Source organism: Chlorella variabilis (assembly GCF_000147415.1).
Source record: "Chlorella variabilis unplaced genomic scaffold CHLNCscaffold_12, whole genome shotgun sequence".
Lineage (NCBI taxonomy): Eukaryota > Viridiplantae > Chlorophyta > Trebouxiophyceae > Chlorellales > Chlorellaceae > Chlorella > Chlorella variabilis.
Window position 1 is genome coordinate 843,268 of NW_005435076.1, and position 10,418 is coordinate 853,685.

Genomic DNA, 10,418 nt, shown 5'->3' on the forward strand with positions numbered 1-10,418 from the left:
GGCAGCGGTTGTTGCCAGGGCAGGCCGAGGGTGCCAGGGCGCGGGGCCCCTGTCCCTGGCCCGCCGCGTTGAAGCCGCTGGCGACGTTGCGGCTGGCTGCCGCGCCCGCTGCCCGCCCGTCCCGCCGCAGGTACGTCGCGTACGAGAGGCAGCTGGACGAGCTGCGCGAGGCGCGGCGCTCCTCCCGCGGCATCAGCGGCAAGCGCGGCCTGGCGGAGTGGTGCATCACGCGCCGCATACACTTCATCTACGAGCGAGCCACACGCAAGTTCAGGTGGGCGCCCAGCTTTCTATTTATTGTGTGTGTGTGTGTGTGTGTGTGGAGAGAGAGAGAGAGAGAGAGAGAGAGAGAGAGGTGCAGCTGGGGCGGAGCAGTCAGAGGGTGGGGCCTGCGCGAGCCGCAATGCCGTGCCTGCCTGCAGACGTGTCCAGCAGGTGGCCAGCCCGTCAAGCAGGCCCGACCCGCCTCGACAGCCCCAACACCCACACACTCTCACACACACGCGCGCGCCCTGCCCTCCCGCCGCAGGGGCGACCTGGGCCTGTGGTCGCGCTGGCTGCGCTTCTGCGCGTCCAGCCGCAGCGGGCGGCGCATGTCGCGCGTGCTGGCCAAGGCACTGCAGCTGCACAGCGGCTGCGCCGCGCTGTGGGCCTATGCCGCAGCCTGGGAGCTGGAGCACAACCTCAACGCGGGGGCGGCGCGCGCGCTCATGCAGCGCGGACTGCGCATGTGCCCCCACGCCCCCGCCCTTTGGCATGAGTACTTTAGAATGGAGCTGGTGTACGCTCTGCGCCTGCGGGAGCGGCGCCGCGTGCTGGGCATCGACGCCGGCGACGACGCGGCGGCGGCGGCGGAGGACGCCGCGGCAAGCGGCGACGACGGTGGCGGCGACGGCACGGGTGGGTTTGAGCGGCGGTGGGCCCGGCAAAGGCGGTGGGCCTGTTTGTGAGCAGCCGCCCTCTTGCTGCGTGTTCCCATACTCGCCTAACCCTCGCCTACTGCTGCCTGGCGCCCCGCTGCCCCTGGCTGGCGCAGGCGGCGAGGAGGGCGACGAGGGCGGCGGCGGCGGCGACGAGTCGGCGGCGGCGGTGGCGGCGGTGCTCAACGGCGCGGTGGCGGGCGTGGTGTTCCGCTCAGCCATCGCCGCCGTGCCCGCCTCGGTGCCCTTCCGCGCCCGCTTCCTGAAGCTGCTGCGCCCGCTGCACTTCCCGGGCAGGGCCGCGCTGGAGGTGGGCAAATACCCTCCCGCCGCCACCCCCCATGCGCATTGCGGTGCTACGCTGGAAGAGCCCTCCGCCCACATTGTGGCCTCCCGGCCCCCGGCCTCAGCCCCTTGCCCTCGCGCCGCCGCCCCGCCGCAGGATGCTGTGTATGACAGCGTGGCCGCCGACTTTGGCGGCAGCCCCGAGGCCTGGGACCTGCGGGCACGGCGGCAGGCGCTGGCGCTGGCGCCCGGGGCGCCCCCCGCTGCGCGGCGCGCCGCCGCCGCCGCCGCGCTGGCGGTGTACCAAGAGGGCCCTGCGCTGCGCGCCCAGCCCGCAGCTGACGGCCGCGCTGCTGCGCTTCCTGCAGCAGCAGCTGCGGGAGCTGGATGAGGAGGGCGGCGGCGGCGGCGGCGCGGCGGGGAGGGCGGCCGGCGAGGCAGCCGGCCATGCGCAGCAGCAGCAGCGGCGGCAGCGAGCGGCCGAGGCGGCTGAGCTGGCGCGGTGGCTGGTGCAGTGGTCGCGGCGGGTGTATGAGGAGGCTGGGGCGGCGGGGCTGCTGACCGAGGAGCTGCGCCTGCAGGGCATCGCTTTCTTCCTGCACCAGGGCGAGGTGGAGGCGGCGGCGGCGGCGGCGCGCGCCGCGGTGGCCGCGCTGCCGCACTCTGCGCCGCTCTGGCAGCAGCTGATTGCGATTCAGGCGGTGCTGGCGGCAGACCAGCTGGCGGGGGACGGGGGGCAGCAGGCACAGCAGGCCCGGCAGGGCGCCGGCAGCAGCGACGACGACGACGACGATGAGGCTGCCGCCGCGCAGGCGGCGGCGGCGCTGCCGGGTACCGCCGCGACCGCCACGCGGCACAGCAGCGCCCCAGCGCAGCGCCGGCTGGAGGAGGTGGTGCTGCACGCGCTGTGGGCGGTGCCTGCCGCGGACGCGGCGCCGCTGTGGCTCACCGCCGTCGGCGTGCTGTGCGGCGGCGGCTGCTCGCTGCAGGCGCTGTCGCAGCAGATGGTGCAGGCGGCGCTGCGCCAGCCCAAGGGGCCTGTAGAGGTGGGCTAGGGTTTGCAGGGGGCGAGGGGCCAGCTGTGCTGCCAGCTGATCGGCAGAGGCACTGTGTTGGCAGCTCCAGCTCAGCTGGGAGCAGCATGCCAACCTGCCTGCCTGGGGTGCCGGCTGGCCCGGCCCGGCATTGCACCACGCGCAGCTGACCAATGCCTCTAAAGCCTGGCGGTGCTGCTGGTGCCCTTTTGCGTGCAGGGCGGCCTGGGCGTGGCGGCTGCCGCGCTGCTGACAGCGCTGGCCCGGGCGGGCGGCATCGAGGCGGCCCGCAGCCTGTACCGCGCCCTCCTGCCGCTGCCGCCTCCGGGCGGCGACTTCTTCCGCTGCCTGCTGCAGCTGGAGATGCAGGAGGAGGCGGCGGCCGCCGCAGCGGCGGCGGCCACAGCAGGGAGCCAGCCCACGAGCGGTGGCAGCACCGCAGGCCCCGGCGCCCCCCTGCCGCTGCCCGCCTCCCGGCTGCGTGACTTGTTTGAGGCCGCCACCGGCGCGTATGGCTCCGAGGACGTGCAGCTCTGGCTGCTGTACTGCGAGTGGCAGGCCAGCCGCGGCGCGACGGGAGATGTGGCGGGGGTGTGCTGGCGGGCGCGCAAGGCGCTGCGCCAGCCAGAGGCCTTTGAGACCGCATACCTCGTGCGCTTCAAGCTGCACCCCACCCTCAAGGCGGCATAGCCTCGCCGCCCATGCGATCCTTGCACCCCTCCTCGATCTTGGCACCCGCGTGTAACTGCTCTGCTCCACATTCACGGCTCTCAGATTCACAGGCAATGGGGCACTCTCCCTGCTGCCTGACATCCCAGCAGCATGCACATCACCGCTCAGCACGGCCCAGCAACAAAGCAAAGCAACAGCAGAGGCCAGCCGCTGGCCGCCGCAATCACGACTTGCCCAGGCTCTCCAGCGCCTTGCGCCGAGCCTCCTGCTCCTCCGACACCTGGCTCCCCTCCTCCACCTGCCCCTCCTTCTTCCCCTCGTCATCGCTCCCGCTGCTGCCGCTGCCGCCGTCGCCGCTGCCCTTGCCGCCGCCATCTGTGCCGCCGCCGCTACCTTCGCTCTTGCTGGGTGACTGGCGCTTGTCACCGCCCTCCTTCCCCTCATCCTCACCCCCAGCAGCTGCTGCTGCAGGCTTGGCCGGCGGCGACTGCTCCCGGCGGCCCTCCCGAACCTCCTCCTCCTCCCCCTTCTCTGACGCCCGCCGCTTGCGGGCAGGCGAGCGCGATGCTTTCCGCCGCTCCCCAGACTCCTCGCGCCGCCGCTCCTTGCTGCGGCTCTTCCGCCGGCGCCGCTCTCGGCTGTGCGACTTGCGGCGGTGGCGCCGCTCCCGGCTGCCGTCGCGCCCACGGCGCCGGTCGCGGCTCCGGCTGCGGCTGCTGCGCCTGCGCCGCCGGTCGCGGCTCCTGCTGCGATCCCGCCGCTGCCGGTCCCGGCTCTTGCTGCGGCTGCGCCGCCGCCGCTCCTTGCTCTTGCTGCGGGCACGCTCGCGCTCCTTGCCCTGCCCCTCACCCTTGGCTGCCCTCGAGCAATCCCTGCAGCACACACCAACGGCACACCTGCTCCGTGGCTGCACAGCGAAAAAGACAGGCTGGCACGACAGGCCAGCACAGAGACCGGCACCATGCATGCCACCAGCCAGCGGGCAGGCCTGCTCACATCTGCTCCCTGCGCTGCCGCGCCTCCTCCTCCGCCCGCGCCCTCGCCTCGCGCGCCTCCTGCTCTCGCGCCTCCCGCTCAAGCTCCAGGCGCTCGCGCTCCTCCTGCTGCCGCTTCTCATTGGCCTCCCGGATGCGGGCCTGCAGGCAGGGCGGCATGCACAACAAGCAAGGTGGGCGGCATCCGCGGCCATGCATGCGCCGTCCTGCTCGGCATGCCCAGATGATGCAGATGCAACGGCCAATACCGCTGGCAGCAGGCTGGGTGCGCGTGCGCTTGCTCCAGGTAGCCCCAGGGGGGCAATACCAGGCACACGCCTCTGGGCCCCTCAGGCGACGACAGCGGCACTGGCCGGAGCGGGGGGGGCGCGGCGCCAGCAGGGAGGCGTGGCAGGCCTGTGCAGGCACTGCAACTGCAGGGGCCACCCCGGAGCAGTGACTGTCCCGGGCAACGCACAGGCATGCTGCCCGCCGACTCTCGCCTGCTCATCGGCAGGCACGGAGCACAACAGGCAGCGGGCAGGCTGCCAGGCTTGGCAGCAAGCGGGGGCCCCACCTGCACCCGCTCCTGCTCCTCCTTCTGGCGCCGCAGCTCCTCGGCCTTCTCATCCAGGAAGCGCTGCGGGATGCCGGTGCCCGTCTGGTTGGCGCTGATCAGCAGCTGCCACAACTCCTGCACCAGGAGCGGCGGCGTGGCGCGGCGAGGCGCACGGCGCAATGGCGCACGGCCGGTGGGCAGCGGCAACGTGCATGCATGTGCGAGGCATCGGCGGGCGACGAGTGAGCGGGCAGGCAGCCGCACCTTGCAGAACAGGCTGGTGTTCTTCTCCAGGAACCCTGTCAGGCTGATCTGCAGCTGCCGGGGGTCTACCGTCTGCATGGCAGGAGCGGGGTGTGTTCAGCCAGGGCCGGGCAGGGCGCATGATGCGGGGCGATGCAGTACACGCCGTCCCTTCCAGCCTGCGATGCTGTTCCAGGTTCCTGCGTGCCATGCCCATGCAGCAGCGCCCCCACCTTCTTGCCATCCAGCTGCTCATACACGTATGCGATGAGCACCTCGTCCTCCAGCCCCCCTAGCAGCTCGGTGATGCGCTTGGCAATCCACGGCTTGAGCGTGTCCCAGTTGACCTTGGTCAGGTCCACCTTGGTGCTGAACTCGGGTGGGAACTTCAGCGACTGCGGGGCAGGGAGGGATGGATGGCAGGCGTGCCTTTGTGATGCCTGCAAGTTGATGCAGAGTGCCCGATGCGGGCAGCAGCTCAGGCTCGGTTCCATCCGCTGGCCCAGAAGCTTGCCTTGATCAGCTTCTTCTCCTTGTTGGCAAAGCGCGAGTCCTGCTCCGCCGACACGCCGCGAAACCCTGCAGAAGGGCAGCAGGAGCGGGAAGCGTTGAGCAGGCGGGAGCGGGCGGTGCGGCCCGGTGCTGGCGCCCGCTGACGTGTGTCGTCGCTGTGGCGTGCTCCAACGGTCTCAGCAGGCCGCCCGGCAATAGGCCAGAGTCCTGGCCCAGCGAGGAAGGGTGATGCCATCGCCGGCCTCTGCGGCAGGCTCACCGGCGCCAGACATGGTGCCTACTGCCTGTCACGGCCCCTTCCCTGCCTGCCGTAACGCCGCCTCGGGCTGCCCACACTGAACACTTTGCAAGGTGCTCGATCGGGCAGGTGGTTGACTCTGCAGGCCGCCGTAAAAGAGATCCACCAAGTACGGAATGGCAGGCGGCGATGTGGAGCGCCGGCAGAGGTTTCGCGGCTGAGCTGGCGCGAAACCATTCCACCGCCCCTTTCCTGCGGCCCTCCAGCCCTCCCATTGATCTCCAGTCTGTCCCGTCCCGATAGGGAATGAACCAGCAGAGCCTGGCCCTTTACCGTGCCCTGCTTAGAGAAGCGCGGCAGCTCAAGGACGCTGCGCCGGTGCAGAGGAAGGTCTGCTACAACGCCCGACAGCTCTGGTCATTCTACGCCCGCACCCAGGACCCGGAGACGCTGCACAGCCTGCATGAGGAGGCCCGGGCGGCAGTGAGAGTGCTGCGGTGGCTCAGGGCGCTGCCAAAGGCGAGTGCCGGGCGGGTCCGGGCGCCATCGACCCACGATCGCGGCGACCTGGGGCGCTGACCGGCGTGGAACTTGCGCCGCTGTCAAACCGCCGCCACCCGCCGCCGCCGCGTGCCGCAGGAGCACAGCGACGAGCTGCTCAAGCACTACCGGCACTCGCCCAAGTAGTGGGGCGGGGCCGCCATGGCCACGCAGTCCCCGGCTGCGCTGCTGGGGCCATGCATCGAGCGCATTCACCAGGGCGCCTCGGGGCGCAAGTACAGCAAGCTGCGACAGGATGCAAAGGTGTGCCGGCTGGGGCCGCTCTGGGCTTGCTCTTGACTTGGATGCCTCGAGCCATTTGGGGCTGGTGAACCCAACTGAATTGCAGCCTCTGTTGCTTGCTCCTTTGCACACCTCGTTCGATTGCTTGCTCCTCCGTGTGCAGGCACTGCTGGGGAAGCTGGACACTCTCCTGGTGCTGCAGCACGCCTCCCCAGGCGTGCCAGGTGACCATTCTGCTGCAGAGGCGGCAGCCGGCATCCCCGGCACGCCGTCTGGGCAGCATGCCGCAGCGGTGCGCGCTGCCGAGCCGCCAGCAGGTAGCCCGGCTTCGGTTAGCGCTCAGCCCGCTAGTGTAGAGGAGGTGGAGGAGCAGGTGGAAGTGAGCCTGCAGCAGGGGGAGGATGGCCAGGTGTCATTCAAGCTCAGCCTGAGCCCCAGCAAGCCAGCGGTGGCAGCAGCGACCCCAGAGCCGACACACGAGGCGGACCCGGGGCACATGCCGGCGTCCCCTGCTGCCAGCTCGGCTGGTCGGCCCACGGCGGTGCGGCGCAGCGAGAGCGTGGCGCCGCGGCCGGGCGCGCTGCACGAGGGGGCTGCCCGAGGTGAGCAGCACACCAGCCGCCCGGTATTGGTGCCAGCCAAGGTGCCGCCGCTTGCACCCAGCTGTCAACAGCCACAGCAGGGTGGCCGGTTTCTGCTCTACGCCAGGCTGCCTTCAGCGCTGAATTGCCTGCCTGCCTCCCACCTGCGTCACCCTGCTGCTGCAGAGCTGCTGTGCTTCCTGCGCGACGCTGTGGACACGCGCAAGGCGCCGGTGATGGAGGTGGCGCTGGACTGCATCCAGAAGCTCATCTCCTTCAAGCTGCTGCAGGGGCCCGTGCACCACATCAACCACAGGCGCGCCCGCTGCGCTGCTGCCGCCGCTGTGCTGGTGTTGCTGCTGCTGCTACAAACGTTGCTGCGTCACGTTGATGAGAGGCATCGTTCACAGCTGGTGGCGTGTGCACTGTCCTGAGAGTCACAGTGGCAGATGGCTGACGGCGGGCATGGTGTGCTGGCGGTGTGGGTGCGCATGCAGGCGGGATGGCTCCTCCAAGAAGAAGGATGGCGAGGATGAGGGCGGCCCCGTGCTGGACTTTGACTTGCTGCCGCCTCAGGCAAGGGGGACGCAGCTGTGGCACCAGCGGGCTGTGGCACACGCCACAAGCTTTGCGGCAGCAGGGAGGGCGCACGTGAGCGTGATGCGCTGCTGCTGCCGGCCACCTTGCGATCGCGCCGCATGTTGCCTGCCTGCTGCCCGCCTGCAGGCGCAGGCGGTGGAGCTGTCGTGCCGGTGCGACGACGTGAGCGACGATGCGGTGGAGCTGCGCCTGCTCAAGGCGCTGCTGACGGCGGTGACGTCCACCACCCTGGCGGTGCACGGCCAGGCGCTGCTGCTGGTGGTGCGCGCCTGCTACAACATCTTCCTCACCTCGCGCTCAGACGTCAACCAGGCCACCGCCAAGGCCACGCTCACCCAGGTGCGCCGCCGGCGGCTGTGCCAGGGTTGTGCCACGTGTGCCTGCTGGTCGGCGTCGCTGCCGCATTGGACAGATGTCGTCTCGTGCTTGGCTACCTTTCCTTGTGCCCATGCCTGCCGCCATCCACCTGCCCGCCATCCACCTGCGCCCACCCCGCCTCCCCCTCCCCCTCCCCCCCCCGCCGCCCCCGCAGATGCTCAACGTGGTGTTCCAGCGCATGGAGGCGGGGTCGTGCCACGTGGTGGTGCCGCCCATCGTGGTCTCCGACCTGCTGGGCCTGCCCCCCGCCGACGCCTCCAACATGTCCGCCTTTGTGCAGCAGTTCCTGTACGACGTCATCACCACGGTGGACCCCTTTGGCACCGTGGCGCAGGAGATACAGCAGGTGCGGGGGCTCTGGATGGCCTGCGTTGTGTGGCCGCTGTGTGGGTAGGTGGTCTCATCATCTCAGTGTGTTTGTGGTTGTGTGAGCGTGGTGGGTTGGTGTGGGATTGGGTGTGTGAACCCCGGGCAGCAGCGCCTCTGCCGAAACTTGCCCGCCCCTGCGCTGCTGCCTGCTTTTGATGGGGCTCTGCCTGGGCTGGCTGGCGCAGGGGCTGGATGACGCGTTTGTGAGCCAGACGCCGGTGATGGCGGAGGTGGAGGAGGTGGAGGGGGAGCTGCTGGACCCCTCAGACCCCACAGACCGCCAGCAGATACACTGGCGCCAGTCGCAGCAGGGCGGCGGCGGCGAGGGGGAGGCGCCGGGCGAGGGCCCCACCCCACCGCAGCAGCCGGCAGCCGAGCAGGCCGAGCAGGCCGGCGCGGCGGCGGCGCCCGCGGTCAACGGCGGCGCCTCGCTGGCCGTGTCCAGCGGGGCGCTGGGGGAGGCGGGGTATGCGGGCAGCGCCACCTCCGACATCACCTCTGCCACCGCGGCGCTGGCGCTGAGCGAGGCCCACGGCGGCGGCGGCAGCGCCAAGCCGCTGACCATGCCCGCGCAGCTGCAGAAGGACGCCTTCCTGGTGTTCCGCGCCCTGTGCAAGCTGTCCATCCGCAGCAGCGACGCGTCGCCGGGCAGCGAAATCACGACCATCCGCGGCAAGGTGGGTGGGCGGGTGCCAGGTGGGGGGCAAGGGCAGGGGCAGGGGCAGGGGCAGGGCGGGGGCGCACCCGTGGGGCACCAGCAGGTGCATGGCGGGGTGGGACAGCTGGCAGCTGGCAGCAGCCCAGCCCACCCTGGGGCGCTCTCAGCCGGTGATTGGAATCCACCTCTCCACCTCTCCACCCCGCCCCGGCCCCCCGCCACCCCGCCCTGCGCCAGGTGCTGGCTCTGGAGCTGCTGAAGATCCTGCTGGAGAACAGCGGGCCACTGTTCCGCTCCAGCGAGCGCTTTGTGTCGGCCATCAAGCAGTACCTGTGCCTCAGCCTGCTGAAGAACTGCCAGTCGGCGGTGCCCGCCTCGCTGCGCCTCTGCTGCTCCATCTTCCTCACCCTCATGACAAAGTTCCGCAAGAACCTGAAGGCCGAGATAGGCGTCTTCTTCCCCATGATACTGCTGCGCCCCATCGAGCCAGCGGTGATGGGCGCCACGCCCAACGCCGCGGGTGCGCCGCCGCGCCTCAGCAGCCGGGGCGGCTGGCGGCCCGGAACCCTGCGCAGGCAGCCTGGTGCTGCTGCTCCCACACTTCACGCCCTGCCCGACCCCTCCCTTCGCCTCTCCCTGGTGCCTGGCCTCTCATCCCGCCCCCTCCTTCCCCCTCCTGCTGCCCCCGCAGGCGCGGGTGGCGCGGCCACCGCCCCCGTGGACATTGCGCACAAGGCGGTGGTGCTGCGCTGCCTGCAGGCGCAGTGCGAGGACGGCCAGCTGCTGGTCGACCTGTTTGTCAACTACGACTGCGACCTGGAGGGGGCCAACCTGTTTGAGCGCATGGTGACCGCGCTGGTGCGCATCGCGCAGGGCAGCCTGGCGCACGACGCGGGGGCGGGGGCGGCGGCGCCCCTGGAGGAGCAGGCCATCCGATACGAGGTGGGTGGCTGGGTGTGGTGGGTGGGGGTGATGCTGGCGGCACGCGCCTTGGCAGGGCCATGCTTATTTTGGGGGAGGGCTTCTTAGAAATGTCTGTCTGGGGTTGGTTGCCTGGCCTGGACACGTGTGCAGTTGTGTTGCCTTGTCAAGTCCTTGCGCCGCACCCCTCTCCCCGCAGGCGCTGCGCTGCCTGGTGTCGCTGCTCAAGTCCATGGCCGCCTGGCACAGCAGCACCACCGCGGCGGTGGCTGCGGCGCCCGAGGGCGGCCCTGCGGCAGCGCCGGCCACCACCGCCGGCGAGCTGGCGACGGCGAGCGCCGCGGTGGCGGACGAGGCGGTGGTGCCCGACGAGAGCATGCTCAAGTCGGTGTGGCTGGCCAAGATGGCTGAGAGCGGGGTGGCTGCCGGCGCCGGCGACAGCGCCCCCGGCGGCGGCGAGGGCGACCAGCGGCAGGCTGCGCTGCTGGAGAGCTGGAAGGGGTACAAGCGGCAGTTCCAGCAGGGCGTGGCGCTGTTCAACCAGAAGCCCAAGAAGGGGGTGGGGTATATGCAGGAGCAGGGGCTGGTGGGCAAGGCGCCCGACGACGTGGCCCAGTTCCTGGCGCGCACCTCGGGGCTCAAGTGGGTGGCTTGTGGGTCGGGGGGGGGGGGGGGGGGGGGGGGGGGGGC

The 10,418-nt window shown here is 71.0% G+C and overlaps 3 protein-coding genes across 3 annotated transcripts in view; 2 read left to right on the forward strand and 1 right to left on the reverse strand.

Moving 5' to 3' along the window:
* The window catches only part of CHLNCDRAFT_134882 (hypothetical protein), a gene marked incomplete at both ends in the record, with an annotated part of 3,597 nt that extends 668 nt beyond the window's left edge, over nt 1-2,929 (forward strand). Inside the window, 6 exons of the mRNA XM_005846884.1 lie at nt 131-274; nt 530-900; nt 1,037-1,230; nt 1,363-1,503; nt 1,544-2,251; nt 2,459-2,929. Of these exons, the coding sequence (XP_005846946.1) occupies nt 131-274; nt 530-900; nt 1,037-1,230; nt 1,363-1,503; nt 1,544-2,251; nt 2,459-2,929 (2,029 nt within the window). The remainder of the gene's footprint in view (nt 1-130; nt 275-529; nt 901-1,036; nt 1,231-1,362; nt 1,504-1,543; nt 2,252-2,458) is intronic.
* Nucleotides 2,930-4,486: 1,557 nt separating this feature from the next.
* Nucleotides 4,487-5,085, reverse strand: CHLNCDRAFT_14158 (hypothetical protein; the record flags this gene model as incomplete). Its single annotated transcript, XM_005847076.1, has 3 exons — nt 4,487-4,579; nt 4,709-4,780; nt 4,921-5,085. Coding segments are annotated over 3 exons (330 nt in total), but the record flags the coding sequence as incomplete, so codon positions are not given.
* A 2,377-nt stretch (nt 5,086-7,462) lies between these two features.
* CHLNCDRAFT_35815 (hypothetical protein) overlaps nt 7,463-10,418 on the forward strand; it is a gene marked incomplete at its 5' end in the record, with an annotated part of 10,317 nt that continues 7,361 nt past the window's right edge. The window contains 7 exons of the mRNA XM_005846885.1: nt 7,463-7,741; nt 7,935-8,105; nt 8,515-8,826; nt 9,045-9,299; nt 9,543-9,749; nt 9,928-9,993; nt 10,084-10,370. Of these exons, the coding sequence (XP_005846947.1) occupies nt 7,463-7,741; nt 7,935-8,105; nt 8,515-8,826; nt 9,045-9,299; nt 9,543-9,749; nt 9,928-9,993; nt 10,084-10,370 (1,577 nt within the window). The remainder of the gene's footprint in view (nt 7,742-7,934; nt 8,106-8,514; nt 8,827-9,044; nt 9,300-9,542; nt 9,750-9,927; nt 9,994-10,083; nt 10,371-10,418) is intronic.